The 19,320-nt window shown below is 40.7% G+C and overlaps 1 protein-coding gene across 2 annotated transcripts in view; it reads left to right on the top strand.

The window, feature by feature from the left end:
- Positions 1–476: 476 nt before the first annotated feature.
- The window catches only part of vps39 (VPS39 subunit of HOPS complex), a 19,756-nt gene continuing 912 nt past the window's right edge, over positions 477–19,320 (top strand). The window contains exons 1-24 of one of the 2 annotated variants that reach the window (XM_076146678.1): positions 477–1,047; positions 1,261–1,326; positions 1,838–1,902; positions 2,141–2,183; positions 2,345–2,439; positions 3,357–3,455; positions 3,546–3,638; positions 3,732–3,915; positions 6,194–6,314; positions 6,840–6,960; positions 7,206–7,332; positions 7,684–7,826; positions 8,037–8,177; positions 9,299–9,440; positions 11,083–11,169; positions 11,825–11,898; positions 12,016–12,232; positions 13,608–13,736; positions 14,179–14,281; positions 14,668–14,713; positions 15,298–15,447; positions 17,078–17,212; positions 18,043–18,134; positions 18,296–19,320. The exon at positions 18,296–19,320 is cut by the window's right edge and continues 912 nt beyond it. In XM_076146678.1, coding sequence (XP_076002793.1) covers positions 975–1,047; positions 1,261–1,326; positions 1,838–1,902; positions 2,141–2,183; positions 2,345–2,439; positions 3,357–3,455; positions 3,546–3,638; positions 3,732–3,915; positions 6,194–6,314; positions 6,840–6,960; positions 7,206–7,332; positions 7,684–7,826; positions 8,037–8,177; positions 9,299–9,440; positions 11,083–11,169; positions 11,825–11,898; positions 12,016–12,232; positions 13,608–13,736; positions 14,179–14,281; positions 14,668–14,713; positions 15,298–15,447; positions 17,078–17,212; positions 18,043–18,134; positions 18,296–18,377 — 2,628 coding nt within the window. In that variant the 5' untranslated portion in view covers positions 477–974 and the 3' untranslated portion in view covers positions 18,378–19,320. Of the gene's footprint in view, positions 1,048–1,260; positions 1,327–1,837; positions 1,903–2,140; positions 2,184–2,344; positions 2,440–3,356; positions 3,456–3,545; positions 3,639–3,731; positions 3,916–6,193; positions 6,315–6,839; positions 6,961–7,202; positions 7,333–7,683; positions 7,827–8,036; positions 8,178–9,298; positions 9,441–11,082; positions 11,170–11,824; positions 11,899–12,015; positions 12,233–13,607; positions 13,737–14,178; positions 14,282–14,667; positions 14,714–15,297; positions 15,448–17,077; positions 17,213–18,042; positions 18,135–18,295 lie in introns of both variants that reach the window. The other variant, XM_076146677.1, reaches the window with a different exon arrangement.

Here is a 19,320-nt window from a genome sequence, read left to right as displayed (position 1 = left end):
TTGCGTTTGTCCTGCAAATAAAATTTATATATAAATATTGATACAATGTTAATTTAATGCATTTTATTCATGTAGTTTTAATAGTACTACAAAATATTTCTGGGTAAACACAAATTATGGTAACTTAAGCCATTTCAGTTCAATACAAGTATTGTGTGGTGCAAGAACTCTAATTTATAATAAGTAGGTCACAACATATAGTCTACATTCCATCGAGTTATAGGTATGAATAGTTACATCCTACAGTAGAATTGAAGGCCATTTGAACACAAAAAACATTACACTAAGGGTTTACATCAAAGAAGAACTAATTTACCTTTCGATTTTACAGATTAATGATGACTAAATTTGGTTCTAATAACAATTCTGAAGTGCATTTATTGGTGTTTGACTTTAACTCGACATTAAAGGCGCAGTCTCGTGAACACCGACGTGACCACAAATCTGTTCCTCGTGAGCGCTGTCATTATCACGCCCGCTGAAGTCACGTGCCTGTCAAACTCTCATTCGCTCGCGCTGCCGTTGTCAACACGGAACTAGCACGAAGCTAACTTAGCTCACCTAAACGATGCCAGGGTTTGGCCACTGAAGTGTTTATTAACGTCCGTATTAAATTAAGTACCACCACCCTGGACCTCTTCAGCAACGGAACCGACGTTGCCTGGTTGGGATTGAGGTGGAATGATATGAGAAGGAACAATGTTTTGCTAACTTCCATGCTAGCTGACTAGCTAGTGGTCAGCTGTTGTTTTGGTCGCAGATAGATAGCCTAGCATTACAGTTCTGTGTCTTCTTGGGTTTACCGGGTCAGATTTGCGCTCTTTTAGCTGCACAGTTGGCTAATCGAGGCCCGCAATGGTGTACCAACCTGACGGACACATCAGCGGTCAGTCAAGTCAGCTGTTAGCTGGCAGTCGTCTCCATTGAGACCTGATCAATCGCGTTTAGTATTGAAATCGTAATAATATTTCGAAATGCACGACGCCTATGAATCGGTTCCAATTTTGGAAAAGCTTCCTCTTCAGATTGACTGTCTTGCGGCCTGGGGTAAGTTGTTCTTTGGGCTTGTTCCTCTTGGTGTTAGATGGACTGCAGATGTATCCGTTTACTGTCCCTGATGTCCCATTAGTCCAGATTTGCTTAAATGTCCCACCACTGACTTACATGTATGTCTTGCTAAGCGAGACAGGGTCTGAAATGATTTGATAATGGCATAATAAGGCTGGAATGATTTGTATTGTCATTAACTTTTTTTCACAGAGGACTGGCTGCTGGTTGGAACAAAGCCAGGGCATCTCCTCCTCTACCGAATAAAGAAGGATGCAGGTAAACACATGAAGGCAGGGGGAGTGGGATGTACTTTGATTCCTTGGGTACATCTTAAAGCTCTTGTTTCCCTCACTTGACAAGTTTTCCTCACCTCACCTCCTCACTCCGCCACAGCTTAGATATAAGGAAACGATGCAAGTATAGAGGAACTTAGGAAAGATTATTTTTGGTGAAATGGAACGTCAATGCTGCTCTAGCGTCACCTGACTTTCAGTGGCACAGCCAGAATAACTGTCAGTGCATTGGAAACAACTGTGTAGGGTCGTTTCATTAAATATATTCCAGTGATGCCTTTCTAATCAAAGATTACCACAGGTCCCGTGATTCCTCACTCAAGCATCTTAAAGGAATCTCTCCTTTCCATATCTCAAACAAAATTAAGACAGTTGGGGATTGAGTTAAAATGAGTGCATTGGCATCTGCCCCATGTCTTCTCATGGCTCGCTGCTAAGAAATGCTGATGTTCCTTCTGATGATGTTGTGACAGTGTTCTCTCTTTTCCCCTTAGGCACAAACAGGTTTGAAGTAACTCTAGAAAAATCCAATAAGAACTTCTCAAAGAAGATTCAGCAGGTGGGTGAGGCTGTAAGATGAGATGATAAATACATGCTGTTGACATCGGTATTACAATGTGTGTATGAGCAATGCTATTGAGTCTTACATGCACTAATGTGTATCAAACACAATTGCATGGTACGATAGGCAGAGGTGCTCCCTGTATGTATGTATTTATGTGTTAGTCATAACTGATACACACTCACTTCACTTCGTTTTAACCTCACCTTCTCTTTTGTCTTCTCATCTCTCACAGCTTTATGTTGTCTCACAGTACAAGATTCTTGTCAGTCTTCTTGGTAAGTTTCTTTCCCCTGAGTTCAGGTAGGCGTTATAGTTGTTCTACAGCTATAGATTGTGGAACCTTGAAACTGAACAAAAAACAACAAACAAAATATTCTCCCGTGTGACTCCATTCCCCTGATAGATTTATTCAGTAATTTCCGCTTCCTTTCTGCAGAGAACAACATCCACGTCCATGACCTGCTGACCTTCCAACAGATCACTGTCGTGTCCAAAGCCAAAGGAGCTACGCTGTTCGCCTGTGACTTGCAGGTCAGTTACCTTATGAGCCAGAAGTTCTGCTCATCCATGCAGCTTGCATTTCTTCTCATTCTCTATCCTCTCAGTGAGAACAATTTCATTGGCAAATACAACATTATTACAGCTACAGGCGAGTCGATTGATTACGTTTTTATAGCCGTCACAGAAGAAGAGTGAGTGTCTAAATGGGGCATTATGTTTTATGCAGTGGCAGCTTTCTGTACAGTGTGTGCTCAATTTCAGTATTTATATGATAGATAGATAGATAGAACATATCACTACAAAGCGCATACAGTATAATTCATTTTGCTGCAGGCCATTAACCAAAGCCTGCCATACTTTTAAGACTAATTGTATTCCCCTACCTTCCAGGCAGCCATTGCTTTATATTTATTACAGTATGAATAATCTAGCTGCATATGACGTAAGAATATCTAGCTCCATATGTGCAAGAGACTTCATCACATAAGGGGGGGGAGGGGTACACAATATAAGAACATAAACACAAAGATTTATGTATAGTTAAGAGTACATCAAAGCACCTTAGTGACCATTATTACACTTTCACTCTATTGTGATTTTGACCAAAATAAGAAAATGTGTTCATTGTGATAGAATACATACCATTAGGACAAACAAGCCTGAAACAAGTCTGCAGGGTGGTTTTGACGCTGTGCCAACATGAATAGAAACAAGACAGGAAAAAACACTCAGAGGAAAGGACAAGTGCAGTCTGCCTTTGAAAATAGCTTGCAGTGTTATTATGTAAGCACAATTTGTATTTAATGGACTAAAACAAATGTGAAGGTAACCCATAACAACAAGTCTCTCTCTTCTCTTCTTTGCTTCTCTTTTTTTACATTGTACTATTAATTTCCCTGATTTATGCAGGTCTTGAACTGTATATATTGTGTCTCTTGTGTCTTTAGCAAACCAGCTCGGGAGAGGAAAGGCTGAGAATGTGCGTCGCAGTGAAAAAGAAACTGCAGCTGTATTACTGGAAGGATAGAGAGTTCCATGAGCTGCAGGTAGAATAACATTTATTGAGACTCACAGCAGTATGGTGCAGGTTTGTCACATTCGTTCCTGTAATTGTTTTCATTTTGTCTGTCTGGAAGGGGGACTTTGCTGCACCAGATATTCCAAAGTCCATGGCTTGGTGTGAAAACTCGATATGCGTCGGTTTCAAACGAGACTATTACCTCATTCGGGTAAGTGTGACATGAGGATATAACCCGCATTTGCACTTAATTGATTTGAATTAATGGTTTATATGCTATACATTATTTCTCCTTGTTATTTAGATGGATAGTCGTGGCACCATCAAGGAGCTCTTTCCTACTGGAAAGCAGTTAGAGCCCCTAGTTGCCCCCCTTGCTGATGGGAAAGTAGCTTTGGGCCAGGATGACCTCACTGTAGTGTTAAATGAGGAGGGTGTTTGCACTCAGAAGTGTGCCCTCAACTGGACAGACATCCCTATAGCAATGGGTAAGACACACTACAGATACCTTTACTTACGCGTCGTATTTGTATGTGTGTGTTGGTGTCGTCTCTTGTCAAAAGCCCGTGAAATTACAAGGACACACTGTTTCTGCTCATAAAGGTTACTTTTATAACACAGGCCTTCATACTCACTCAAGTTTCCGTTTCTGTCCATTCTATTTATATCTTGACAGGGTTTATTTTCTCATTCCTTACCAATGGGATCTGACAGCAAAGTCAAAAGGACACACATGCATTGTAACAGAGAGAAAAGAATCCTCCTCCTCCTGTCTGTATGAGCCAATCCTCCAGATAACACGGAACCGCACTGTGCCAAAATAACCCGATCCCTGACCGTTTAGTTCACTCAAAACATCTTCAATTATTTAAAAAGTGAAACTGAGAGTATCCTGCTAAGTTGCCTTTTAATGATCATAAATTATATTTGTTTGTCATACCTCAAACACGATTTGTTGATTCTGCCATTAATCAGTCCATTTAACTTGAAAGAGCTTGACCATTATGATTCCCCTTTGCAGTGGCAAAAGAAAAAGTTAGTATGGAGGATGAAATTAGAACATAGCAGGAGGGAAACATCTTCTTTAAATAACACATTTAATACAACATCCGGCCAAAGCACCAGCTACTTGGATACACAATTATGCCAGATCTTCAGATGAATGATGTAAAATCTATGCATGTAGATTCTAGGCTGCATATTTTAGAAGCTAATGTTGCACCATCATTATCTCATCCAAGTGGTCCAGTTTGGAAAAGATAAGTAGTGACTGCATGTAGCTTTTTGTTTAGCACACAACAAAAAACAATTAATTACATTCATTACATTCATTCATTCACAATTACTATTACTATTACTATTAATAATTTTTAAAAAAATAAGGATTTTCAGATAATTACATTACGGTCAATTAGAGGCTTTTGAATTTCATGCAGCATTTACTGTCTATGTGAAGTGTATATTATTTCATTCAGTGATGGTTAAAAACATTTCATGTAGATGTGTGTGTCTGTAACAGTAAAGGTGCAGCTCAATCAATTAGAATATCATGGAAAAGTCAATTTAGTTCAGTTTTCAACCCTAAAAGTGAAACTATCACATATTATAGATTCATTACACACAAAGTGAAATATTTCAAGCCTTTATTTAAACGTTGATGATTATAGCTTACAGCTCATAAAAACCCCAAGTTCAGAATCTCAGAAAATTAGAATATTGTGAAGGAGTTCAATATTGTAGCCTCACAGTGTCTCACTCTAATCAGCTCATTAACTCAAATCACCTGAGAATTTCCGGAGCCTTTGAAGTGTCTCTCAGTCTGGTTCAGTAGGAGACACAACATGGGGAAGATACCATATTCTAATTTATTGAGTTGCACCTGTATAATCTATTCAGTTATTGACAACCTTAGTCAACCATAAATTGTTGTCATACACCACAGCTCAGACAAAGCATTTTACCAAATTATTGCCAATGTTTGATCAGTCGTCATCCAGCAGCTGTCTGTCTTTCCAGTCTTTCCTTCCCCTGTGCTGTCCTTTCTTTCGTCTCTCTGTGTGTGCATGTTTCACCATGGAGCGGTCTTCCACATGCCTGCTGAGGAGACACAAACTTAGATTAGCTCTTTCCCCCCCCACCAAGGCTAAGACCTCACAAGACATGTCTGATTTATTCATGAACTTAATAACAGAAGTGATGCAGATGAAGTCCCACATTGTCACTGTTTACTTACTCACCGGAATACAGAAATGGAAATGAAGTGTCCAAGCGTGCTTTTCATACTGTTTGTAATTTTCTTATTTTGATATGGTCAGCATTGTGGCTTTGGCGTGCGTCAGCAGACGGCGAATGCTGACCATATTAACATCCTCCCAACTGACCGTCCTCAGCGGTCACAGGTTGAGCAGCTGGCCTAAACTGTAGACTGTCCCATCCAGGGTCGTATACCACTTTTGTCTTGATAGCTGGTTCCAGATGGATTTCCTTTCCGCAGAGGCAGAGGCACCTGTGCTGAGAGAGCGAGTTCATGTTGGGTGAAGAGTTAAATGTCATGTCTCACAGGTCAAATTAGATAATATATCATAGTCAATCAGGCCTTTGGTCTCCAATAGGTCATAGAAGTTCTTTAGCATACAAACAGTTAATATTATCTGCAATTATCCATAGATATTTGGTGACACACATTCTCAGGACAGATCTCTCTACAGTGCTTCAGCTTTTCATGGATATTGGAATGTGACACACACCTCTGTCAAATGTCCGCAGAGCACCAGCCTCCGTACATCATAGCCGTTCTCCCTCGGTATGTGGAGATTCGGACCTTTGAGCCAAGGCTGCTGGTGCAGAGCGTGGAGCTGCAGAGACCTCGCTTCATCTCCTCTGCAGGGTGAGGCTGTTGTCTGTGTCATGCTTTCATCTCATTATTTAATCGATACTCTTATGTGAGATTTTCTGTTGGCCTATTTGTGACAAGTGAGTTACAGAAGCTAATATCCACATTACCCTAACCCTAACCCTAACACTACAACTATTGAAGTGACTTCACAATTTACTGCATGCTTTGTACAGTTTTGTTGCATCATTGTTGCTTCGATGAGACAAGAGCTGTTGCGTAATTTTCATGAAATGCGAAAATGGTAGTTCATTCAAAACTTATATCACAGTGTGTCAGTTAAGTGTAATAGTACTTAAGAGAAGAAAGGCTCTAGCCTCTGTACTTGCAGGATTAATATTGTATGCTGTTGCCTTTTTTGATGACTGCCATTCTAGAGGTGTTTAATATGCATACCATCTTTTAAAGAAAACCACTTGCCTCATTTACCGCTGTCATCAATTCTGTATCCCATTTTGTTTGATTGCCAAAAAAAAGCTTCTATTCTCTGTCTCCTTTTTCCCCTCTTATGCATTACAGGCCAAATATCGTGTATGTTGCCAGCAATCACTTTGTGTGGCGCCTGGTGCCTGTGTCAATAGCCAGCCAGATACGGCAGCTTCTACAGGACAAGCAGTTTGAGCTGGCTCTGCAGCTGGCAGTGAGTATCAAAGCCACACACGTCACCGTTAAACATTGTTTGGAACATAAAAGACACTTATCTTGATAAGGAACGGTACATTTATACACTTTTTTGTGCTGTTTTTACTTACAATTTAGCCATATAGAACTGAAAACTCCAAAGAGAACAACAATTGATTTTGTGTGGTATTTACACCATTTGTGAGACATTTTGCTGTACAGTGTTTGGTTTTTTTTGTTTTCCTTTCCTTTCTATGCCAGAAGATGAAGGATGATTCGGATGGTGATAAGAAGCAGCAGATACATCACATCCAGAATCTCTATGCCTTCAATCTGTTTTGCCAGAAGAGGTTTGATGACTCCATGCAGGTGTTTGCCAAACTCGGCACAGGTAGGGCTCTCGTCCTTTTCGGAGAGCAGAATGTGTTAAGCTCCAATTTGTAAACTGGATTGTGCCCATTTCTGTTACATAATCACTACATGTAGATAACTTCTGGAACATTTGGATTTCACTGTATAAATTCTGTCCACATATTTGCCTTTTTTTCCCCTTTAACTACTAATCTATTGGAAGAGCTTTCCGTGGTCTAATGAGCTCTTGATCACACGTCTGGCTGATGGATGTTTGTCTTGTTGATTTCTCATGTGTGTTTTGTTAATTGTCTGTGAAACACATTGCCCTTCCAATCAGTCAAACTCATAAAACAAAATTCAAGAAATACCTCCATCCTGTTTTTGACAGACCCCACCCATGTGATCGGTTTATACCCGGACCTGCTTCCCTCCGACTACCGCAAGCAGCTGCACTACCCCAATCCTCTGCCTACTCTCTCAGGGGCAGAGCTGGAGAAGGCCCACCTTGCTCTTATTGATTATCTCACTCAGGTGTGTGTGTGTGTGTGTGTGTGTGTGTGTGCGTGCGTGCGTGTTCGTGTGTGTGTGTCAATTGGAAAACCAAACAAACTGTATTTAAAATGTGAGGGTCAAGGAAACTACATTTAGAAATAAAAATGTTTTGGAAATACAGTAATGACTGTGTAAAACCACCGTGAAAATATATGTAGATCACACCTTTTTTTTTCTTATTCTACACAGAAACGAAGTCATCTTGTGAAGCAGCTGAATGACTCTGATCCCTCTACAACGTCTCCTCTCATGGAGGGAACACCCACCATTAAAAGCCGCAAAAAGCTCCTGCAGATCATCGACACCACCCTGCTGAAGTGCTACCTGCATGTAAGGACTTCTAATCTTCGTTCACTGTTGTCATACGTTTGCGTGTACCAGTTAAAAATCTATATGAGGACATAGTATTTTTTAATAGTACTTCTGTCCTCTAAAATGTTTTTTATTGTTAGTCTATGCTGTCAGTCATTTTGTGTGTGACAGGTCTCATTTTTCCAACACTTTACACACTTCTAACAAGCAAAGAAGGGTATAAAATGTTAATGACACCTCGGGACTGTAAGACCTCGGGACTAAAGTCCTTTCTTCCTTGGATACACAGAGACCATTGGACACTCGTGCTTTCTTGCTTCGTGCTTGTTGATTTACATCCAACTCCTAATTGTCAGACAACCAAATCCAAATTTTCACAGTTTACAATAAAATTTGTATCAGCTCTTATATTTGTCAGTATTTACTGTCAACAGGCTACATACTGCAATGATTTCATTACCTTACAATTACAAACAGAAATAGAAACTGGCAGGAGCACCAGCAACTGAGCTGTACTTCACTCATAGTGAGATCAGCCTCATCGGAACTAATCTGAGGCTTTACTTTGAAGTAATGAAACAGAGTCACAGTAAAAAAACAAACAGTGTATGGCTGACTGCTGTTTGTACTGTAACTGTAATAATCTGGGTCTGTTTGATTCTTTGAAGTAGAGTTACCACAAAATATGTGTCTGGACCTGAACAGTGAATTTCAACAAACTGAGTGACCTTTAAGTCTCGCTGGTACTCCTCCACACGGATACAGTTCATTTGTTGGGCAACTAGTACAAATACTGCCCATATGGTGCTTTTTGGAGGCGCACTTGACACTGGCTTATGGGAGGAATGGATCAGCGTAGGCCGTATCTGACAGCATTTTCAGGAGTGCCAGGGGGTGTTATAAGGCAGAGTGTGCCTTGTGAGTCTGTACCACATTATTTTAATGAATAACACATTTTAGAGCAGAGAGGAGAAACTAATCAGTGAAATCACCTGCTTGTAGTATTTGGTTAGAACGTAATCCTTCAGTCCAGAAAATATGCGCACACGTGTGTACATGTTTTGTATTTTTGGAAATGTTACATTTGTAATATTTGGAAATGTGTGTTGTTGATCAGTTTTTCTTCCTCCCCAATTCAGACCAATGTGGCCCTGGTGTCCCCCCTCCTTCGTCTGGAGAACAACCACTGCCACATTGAGGAGAGCGAGTACGTGCTGAAGAAGGCCCATAAGTACAGCGAGCTCATTATCCTCTATGAAAAGAAAGGCCTGCACCAGAAAGGTAACCAACTGCAAACGTCTTCCGTCACTTCTAGTTAATTGATGTAGTGGTGCTTATATATATATATATATATATATATATATATTATGCAAATCCATCTTTAAAGCTTTTTGATCATTGCTCTTGCTATACATTTCAAATCAAATAGTGTCATCCGTGTTTTGATCGTTTCTTTTTCAAACAAAGGAAGAGATCTGTTTTCTACTGGCTATCCCTCAGAAACATTCTTATAATGCCTCTTGTTGTTTTATTGGTACTAAAATCTGTTTCAGCGCAAAAAGAATTTCAATTCCATTCGTTAAACTGAATTTTCAGTGCTGTAATTTATTTGAAATCCTGGGATTTATGGATTTCCTCCTGCTGTTGTGGCTTTATTGGTAAATTGGCAGATCGGCTCTCTAATCTAGAGAAGTTAACTGAGGTTTGTCATCATTCTACACACATCTGCACCGACTTTAATTCAACACAGATGATCGCCAACCTAGCCAACCCCGAAAACCTCAACATAAGCCCTTGTTGATCTAATTTGAACCCGTATGCCAGGAAAGCAGTGTTGGAATTGGAGAAATGAATATGAAGAGAATTCAACTGTATTTTGTGTGTATGAAAAAGCTAAATTGTTTTAGCTCTTTGACTGTCTTTACAGTGGTCACCATCAAAAACTCTTGGTTTTCAGATATTCTTGGTTTTCAGATATTCTTACTCCTGTTTCACACACAAATTAAAGGGCAACAAATCAAATCAGTGTAATACAAAGGTAAAAAGAAGGACATTCAGTCTGTTTATGATTAACAAATATGAAATTCCTTTTACTAGAACGTATAATCACCCCCAGAAGGCACAATGTGTGTGACATTATATATGGATTTTTATTTACGTTTCCAAAGAGATGTTCTTTCTTTCCGTGGGAGATGATGTATAAGTTACAGAGCCCTAGGTTATTTTTCAGAATATAGTTGATCTCTCAGGATGTCAGCTGAAAACAACAATAAAACCCAAAATTAAACATCTGTACCCAATTTCTCTTTCAAATCAGATCTTGAGCTCTATGTTGTAGTATTCAAATGACAGATTACTTGAGGTCGTTTGGTGCCAAAACCTGATCTACCTCCATCAGTCTTCACCTCATTACTACCCAGGTTTGGGAACAAGAGCCATTGTAAGTTGAATCGTTTCATCGTGTAATGATTCAATGGGTATCAGTTATGTTCTGGTAACAAAGGATGAGCTCTGTCAGGCTGCACAGTTTATCTCCCAGGAGGTTTCCCAACATGAGGTCGACCCGTCTTCCTCAGAGATCAGAGCCATCCTGATGTTATTTGGATTGTGGCAGTATTTTGCGGCACATTCTGGGCTGTTCTCACTGCAGCCGCGTATGGTTTCAATCGACCTGCTGCAGTTTGTGCTTGTGATGTCATGCTGCTAAAGTCTGTCTCCCTCTCGCTGCCAATTCAAAACAGCTGTTCTCTGCCACCAATTAATGCAGTTCAACTGCTACAACCAGTTTCTGTTCAAGGAGGAATTATGTAACTGTAAATGATTACATCTTGGTGCTTTCCATCACAGGGATTAATTTTGCATTTATTTTGGCTCCCCTTTCTCCTCCTGTTGCTTCTCTTTACCCTGTTTGCCCTCTTCCCAGCTCTCCAGGTGCTGCTAGATCAGTCCACTAAAGCCAACTCACCACTGAAGGGTCATGAGCGAACAGTGCAGTACCTCCAAAGACTCGGTAAGATGAACAGCCAACACTGATCTATGTTAAAATTCTTATCTCCACTAAACTTTGGTGTATTTGGTGGGGTGATTTTTTACCGGCAATCATTTGTAATGCCATGTTCTAACAGGTAACTGCAGTGTCTCATTGGTGCACAAGTTAAGTCATGATCAAACGCCACCGAGGATCACCTCTGATTTGACCTTTTTTGCCAATGTATAGTGCCATATGTATAGTTTTAGTGCCAGTGAATCTAGATCAATAGTTAGTTCTGAACTAAATTGTACCTGTGCTGGTCAAAGTCCTTGCCCCTTTATTTGAGCTTTTTCTGTTTTGCAAGGAAAATAAACATATTGCAATAAATGCAAGAGCAATCTATTGCCATTTCCTGTGAAATCAGCTCTGGTGACACACCAAATCAAATATTTTTATAGACTGCCAGCCTTCTTGGCAGTGGTTTAATTTGATTTGTGTGTCATAGCTATACTAATGACTCAAATTAGTGTTGTAAATGGCATTTGGCTGCATGTTGAGCCTTGCAAAGAATTCTGCTTTTCTGCTATGATGTGATGCCAGTCATGGCTCAGTCATGTACTCAAACCTCACTCGAATTTCTTAGAGCTGCTTGGTGAAGTTAAATGTGCCTGTTTCTTTTCCTCTCCCCCTACAGGAATGGAGAATCTTGGAATAATCTTTGAGTTCTCCCCCTGGGTGCTGAAGATATGTCCTGAGGATGGCCTGAAGGTGAGACATTTACTATGCATTGAAATCTAGTAATGACAGAAAAGTGATGCTTCAAGGTAATTGTCCACTTCCCATGAACGGTTTCATTTAGCTTTACACCCGTCTCTTTCTGTCCAGATCTTTACCGAGGACCTAACAGAGGTAGAGACTATGCCCAGAGACAAGGTGCTGAACTTCCTGAAAGAGGGCTTTAAGGAGCTCGCCATACCATACTTGGAGCACATCATCTATGTGTGGGATGAGAAGGGTCCAGAGTATCATAATGTGCTGATCCAGCTTTACCTGGAGAGAGTCCAGGTCCTCATGAAGCAGTACCTCAACTCCCTACCAGAAGGTATGAGCAGGAGCAAAGTTATTTATTAAAAAAGAATATTTTTTTCTGTTCATAGCACCTGTGGGCACTTAAAATTTCACCGCACTAAAAACCATCTAAATGACTAGTCATATTCTCGGAGGTGATAAGAGTGGACTTTTTTTTTTAAAACTTCATCTTGAAGCAGAAATGAAATTGCTGACAGTCTCTTAACATTTCGACCTTAAGCAAAGCTGGAAAGCCTTTGAATTTGTTAAGGTGTATATGTTAGAGATGAAGGGCAGAGTGTCCCTGGAGCTTACCTATTTTATTCACGCAATGCTGAGTTTTTGAATCAAATAAGGCCTCGACACAAAACACCCCTACTACCCTTGGAAGTCAATTTAATGGCTAAAGCATAATTAATTTTCCATGTGGTTACATTGTTGCACATTAATTCACTTAGCCTTTTTTTCCTCATCCACAGTCATCTCTCACTGCTTTGTAGTGTGTTAAAGTCTGTCAGGAATTGTTAAGAAGTCCATCCATCTCCATCTGTTAGTGCCTTTTAATGCCCGTCACGGATTCTGGATTGAAATTGACCTCTTGGCTAATGTAAGCAGTGGCGCTTATTAATGTTGTGCACTCTGCCAGTGAAATAAACTAATAAAACAAAGTAATTAAATAAATAAACCTGTAGTTGGTGCATGTTATGAACAGACATTGTATCCTGATGATTCTGATCTGAGATTATTGTGATTCTCAAAATGAAAGGAATGTCCTCAAGGAAAATTGAATTTAAAAGTCATTTAACTAAAATGCACTTCAAGATAAGAAAAATGATGGCGGCAGAAATATGCAAATAAAAAAAGTCTTTCAAGTTTCTATAGAGGTGCATCTCAATAAATTAGAATATCATAGTCTTCCCCATGATTGTGTCTCCTACTGAAACAGACTGAGAGACACTTCAAAGGCTCAGGAAACCTCAGCAGGTGATTTGAGTTAATGAGCTGATTAGAGTGAGACACTGTGAGGCTACAATATTGAACTCCTTCATAATATTTAACGTTTGAGATAGAGTTTTTACGAGCTGTAAGCCATAGTCATCCAAATGAAATCAAATAAAGTCTTGAAATATTTCACTTTGTGTGTAATGAATCTATAATATGAGTTTCACTTTTTGGATTGAATTACTGAAATAAATGAACTTTTCCTCGATATTCTAAATCATTGAGATGCACCTGTACAGCTTTTATGCATGCTGTGTTAGTCAATATTTGGAGGGATATGCTTCCAGCCTTTCCCAAAAAACAACACAGACTTGTTTTTCATTATAATTAGGTTTCAGATGTGTTTTGAAGTTTGGTACTTTATCAAAATATCAAATTCTGATAATTAGACATTTCTGCCATTGCAGGGATTCCAGCAGTTGCTGCGGGTAAGGAGGACGGTGATCTGGGAGAGTTCAGGAACAAGCTGTTGTCTTTTCTGGATATTTCCTCCAGCTATGAACCTGCAAGACTCATCAGTGATTTTCCTTTTGATGGTAAGTAATGATTCAACACTTGATGAATCAAATGATCAAGATAAATGAGCTCAGTGTGTGCAAACAGCAGAGCAAATACTAAGAGGGATTTAAGTCTTGTTTCCTAAAAGAGTTTGTGTGGGTGATTCCTCCTCCCAGTCTGTTACATTTACACTTCATGGAGGAAATTCTTTGTTTTCAATAGTTGTTAAATGAAACTACGGCACTTGACAACAGTAGGCCTATTTAATTTCTAACCTTTGATTTCTGATTCGGAGCACATAATGCAATGTTTAAGGAAAAAAAACTCATATGTGTTATATAAGCGTATTCCCTACTACGTCATGTATGATCTGACTTTATAGTGGAAACACTGATGAGGTTTTTCCCCGGATCAGTGTATACGTTGTGTTCATGATGGAAGGTGTAACTCTGACTTATGACCTCCTTTTCCCTCTCCCAGGCCTGCTGGAGGAACGAGCCCTGCTTCTGGGACGAATGGGTAAACACGAGCAGGCGCTCTTCATCTACGTACACATCCTGAAAGACACACACATGGCAGAAGAGTAAGTCCTCCTTCAAACACCACACACTCCTACACGCTGCTTGAAATGAACCCCAAACCTCCAGCAAAATGTTGGTGTGTGACGGCTACATTTGTAAATCCTGTGGTTGCTTCGGTAATTATCAACAATTATATTCTGACAGATACATTTTTGTAACATAACGAAAATAGTCAGATGAAATGAAGTTGTTTTCTTTGCTGATAATTAACTGTGAGCTTCTTCTGCCTGGCGGCCGAATGATTTATTGGCCACAATTAAAACAGATCATAACATTTAATTGTGGCTTTGTGATGACTATGTTACAGTGCTGTGAGCATGTTGTTTAAATTAGCCAGATCCCATGAAAGAAGCACTTATTTCTCTCCTTGCTTGTGCTCTCTCTCCAGATACTGTCACCGTCATTACAACAGACTGGTTGAAGGGAGCAAAGATGTAGGTAACTTTTAGTGTCTGCCATTGATCCATTCAATCAACTTAATGTGTTTTCTTCCATGATGCATTCTTGGTTTTAATTTGCTCCTACGTTTAGTTTTGCAATATATCTTACTGAGTTTCAATGCTGTTTTGTTGTGGGTTTTCTTTACCCTTATTTTAATGTTTAATACTCTTTCGCCTTCTCTTGAGTTCCTTTTATGTTTGCTCAAAGTGCTACACTATTATAATGGATTATTCATGGAACTGGAAACGGGATATTGCCAGCCTCATGAAAAAACCCATATATTTCCAGCTCCCTTCTTCGCTTGAATATAAATAGTTGATATCACCCATTCTGTGTTGCCTGATCATTCAAATAGGGGTGACCAGTTATAAATCATGTTGATTTTATGTGAAGTCATACGTGCCCTTTTGCAACATACAGTAGACTAGAAATTTCATCATATCATATTATATAATCTTACTTAATCTCTCATGAATAATCATTTCTATTGCAGGGCTTGTTTTATATTCTGTACTGTATTTGGTAACCCTGAAGTTGACAAGCCGACCCATTAAGAGCCGCTTGTCTTCCCCTGCAGGTGTATCTGTCACTGTTGCGAATGTACCTGTCGCCTCCGGACGCCCACTGCCTGGGCCCCATCAAGATGGAGCTGTTGGAGCCCCAGGCAAACCTCCAGGCAGCCCTGCAGGTCCTGGAGCTGCACCACAGCAAACTCAACACCACCAAGGTAAACACCTTCCAGAGTGCCACTTAATTCAACACTTGGGTGAAATCATAGAAGCAGTCTGTGGAGCAGACCTTGGAGCACAGTGTGGGATTACTGCATGTTACAATTTACAGGTTGTCACTCACAGAAAAGTACTGCAAATGGACTTTTTCTGATGCCTGCCTACCATTTTTGTGCTTCAACTCAACTGTCTGCTCTAATTGTACTCCCAGTTGATTTGTTGAATGAATGCTATTGCACCAATTTATTAATCACTGATAATTTAGATAAGATGTGGCAGTAGAACATTAAACACATACTTCCTGAGGCTGGATAAAATGAGAATAACTAACATGGTTACAGATGACACACAGTAACACCTAAGTATAGCCATTTGGAAATGATGTGAAATTAAAGCAGTGACGGACTTGTGGACTGAGCACAGCCTCTTTAAGCATTTCATTTAGGTTTTTAGGCATTTTGCTCTGTGGTGGTAATCGAGCTGCTTCTTTTGTCTGAGAAAAGATCCAGCAAGCCAAAAAAAGATTTTCATCTCCCTGCAGATGAGTCTGATGATGAATGTATCTTTGAAATTCCTTACAAAAAATGTGTTTGACTATCTGCACCCCGAACCAAAATAGCAAAGAGTTAATTGAATCAAAGCTCTTCTGTGACCTATTTTTGCTTGTCAAACTTCTCTCTCGTCAGAATGCTATCTGACGGATATCCTCCCCAGGAATGTCTTATGAATCTCTTCAGTTGGGGGTTTTTCAATACGATTGGGCTGCCAGATGCAGACGATCACTCCTCACAGCCTCTGCGTTCTCTCAGCAGCTCTCTATGTCTTATCATGGAGGAATAGAGGCCCAGTTTTTGAAAGCCGCCACTCTGTCACTATAAATATTTTTCAATTACAAAACCTAGTTCACTCACTCTAAAGGAATTCCGTGTTCAGTTTTATTCTTCTAGCCGACCCAACTGCACAGTACAATGCTAATCTTTTACTTTTGGCTACAGAATAATTTTGCTCAATCAATAGCGAGTGCTTTGCTCAAGGGCACTTCAGCAGAGTGGTTAATGAGGGAGTACAGGTCATTTTCATTCACATCCCCTTAGTCAGATGAGTCTTCAACCTCCTTTCTTTGCAAGGCCAACAGAATTGTGACTGACGTTTATGGATTCTGCAAGATTTCCAAATATGAGGCCAGACATTTTTTATCATAACTAGAGCTTAAAGGATGTTTCTCTCAGTCTTGATGTCTTACTCACTGTCCATATGTATGCTGGAGGAGATTTCGGTGGCTATAACCCTGCCTCCTCAGAATTGGAGGTGAAGTGTTTCCTCTCTAGTATGAGAGAAGAAAAACACATTCTGTCCCATTAGATAATCTGTGTTATTGTTATTATTAATCTGTTATACCAGACAACCACTACTTGTTCTGTCAGTGTTTGCAAAATGTCTGTCTCACCTTTACAGTATGGTTTTGTTAAGACAACTAGATATGTGTCTACTTCCTGCATCTAATCCAGGTAAAACTTCCTCTTAAGACAGGGATGTAAAGTTTAAAGTTTATTTTCTTCCTCTAACTGTAACATTATGTCATATTCAGGAATTATCTCTCACAAATTTCCCCTTTTTTTTTGTTTCCAGGCAATCAACCTGCTTCCTGCAAACACTCAGATCCGAGAGATCCGGGTGTTCCTGGAGAGCGTCCTGGAGGAGAAGGCGCAGAGAAAACGCTTTGACCAGGTCATGAAGAGTCTGCTGCAGGCAGAGTTCCTCAGGGTGAGCCACAGTTGCACTGATTTAGACGGAAGTTCATTCAGTATTGTAGTCAGACCTCCGGTGCATCACGATTTCTTAGAATTGAAGCGAATCTCAGCTCGGTTTAACCTGTGAACTGAGGTGCAGTTTCTAGGCAACAGGCAATTCCAACCTCACAACTAATTGAATGGCTTTACCTAATTTCCTACATCTCAATATCTTTTAAACGTTCCCACAGACCTCTGAGAGCCTGACAAAGGTCTGGCTAAGTGCTGATGTTGGTTAGATTTGGATAAATCCCGTCTAAACAAAAGCCTTTTTCATGTGGGGTACTCGGTAACTGACCCAATAGGTGGCCTGTGAACCAGGTCCTTTGCCCCCCTTTCATAATGCTGTGATGTGATACTCCATTGATCCCCACAATGAAACAGTCTTTCTACATGCTATCCTTTGGAGAGGTCAAACAACAGTGGGTCAGTTACTGCCCAGGTTCTCACAACACCACATATTTCCCATGTCTCCCTGCTCTTCCCACTCTTGGTTGGATTAATCACATGTGTTTAGACAATTAAAAGCTTGTAGGCGCCAAATCTTTAGTGAAGCCGGTTTGGTAAAGCGGAGAGACTGGATTTTTTTTAAACTGAGGATCATAATGAAGGACGTAGAAGCTTCATAAACAGCACCCAGTTGGTTGTGCTCGTCATTTGGAAGCCAGCGGTTCTGGTGCGGTGACTTGTACGGGTCTGAGCGTCCTGGTCCTTCATGCCAAAGTAGTTTGTGTTATTATGAAGACATCGGCCACTGGGAATTCTCCTGGGAATTCTGCTCAGTGTGTTCTTCCTGGTTTGCAGGTGCAGGAGGAGCGCATCTTCCACCAGCAGGTTAAGTGTGTCATCACAGAGGAAAAGACCTGCAGAGTGTGCAAGAAGAAAATAGGGAACAGGTACCAGTGTTTCTACTAATGATGTCGTTTCTCCCAAGTAAAAGGTTTTCATTTTGTTTAGTTCCTGCCCTGCTGATTGCATTCCTTATTCATTTTTAGTTAACAGGCGTACATTTTAATTACAAACCTGAGTAATGATCCTCCTCCTCTCTTTCTCTCAGCGCTTTCGCCAGGTATCCCAACGGAGTGGTGGTGCATTACTTCTGTTGCAAAGACCGAAACGTGTGTCCCACTGAGCAGTAGGGCCTCTTCCTCCCAATGACTGTTAACTAACCCCTGGTTCTGTGGCCCTGTGTGGACTTCCGGAATCAGATTTGCTCGAAATACGCCGGGGGAGGTTGGAGGTGTTTCTTGGGGGAATCAAGACTTTGTTGGACGTAATAATCCAAAGCACCTTCCAGGGGTCGCGAGTTCACCTGGGCCCTGTTTTTGCCACGCACTGACCAGGACATCCTGCTGAAAATAAAGCCTGCAGCTCACTCTCTCTTTCTCTCTCTCTCTCTCTCTCTCTTTCTCTCGCTCGCTCTCTCATGCGCTCTCTCTCCCTCTCTCTCTCCCTCCCTCATGCACTCTCTCTCTGTGTCTCTCTCTCTCTCTTGTGTGTGTGTGTGTGTGCATGAGGTAACAGGCGGAATGTCCTGGGTTCGCTCACCAGGAGGGGGAAATACTATAGAAAGTGAGAGCGAGCGAGGTAGACTCTTGACATTTTGTAAAGCATGTGTCACTGTAACGCTAGAAGGATTCCCTGCCCCGAAGTGTTGCCTCAGAAGAAGAAGAAGAAGGGCGCTGTCGACAGGACGCACAGAGGAAGAGAGGGGCTACAACATCAGAAGCCGGAGCTCACTCTCAAATCTCCGCTGCTGTCTCGATTTTCCTCTCCCTCCCTCCCTCCCTCCCTCCCTCTCGGAATACTGTGAGGGCCTCAAATACAGCTTAATACGCCATATAGACTCTGCGGGAGTTCTCTAAATGCCTTGTCTGACTCTGAAGATTGTACTTAAGAGTAAAATCATGTGTTGGTGTTCTTTTTCTTTGTCAGCATGTGTCGGTACGGACAGATTGAACCGCGGCTCAGCAAAGCAACACTCGTCGTTACGTTGTATTTGTATTTTGTTTTAAACATGGAGTTAACTACTACGTTCATTCGTTGTTTACAGAATTTGCAGCAACAGCTCTTCACACAGTT

This window comes from Genypterus blacodes, unplaced genomic scaffold (assembly GCF_046128005.1).
Source record: "Genypterus blacodes isolate CSIRO-AG114 ecotype Tasmania unplaced genomic scaffold, CSIRO-AGI_Gbla_v1 ptg000033l_1, whole genome shotgun sequence".
NCBI classification, from domain to species: domain Eukaryota; kingdom Metazoa; phylum Chordata; class Actinopteri; order Ophidiiformes; family Ophidiidae; genus Genypterus; species Genypterus blacodes.
The sequence above is the reverse complement of the archived record's forward strand: the minus strand, read 5'-3'. Positions and strand labels throughout refer to the sequence as shown.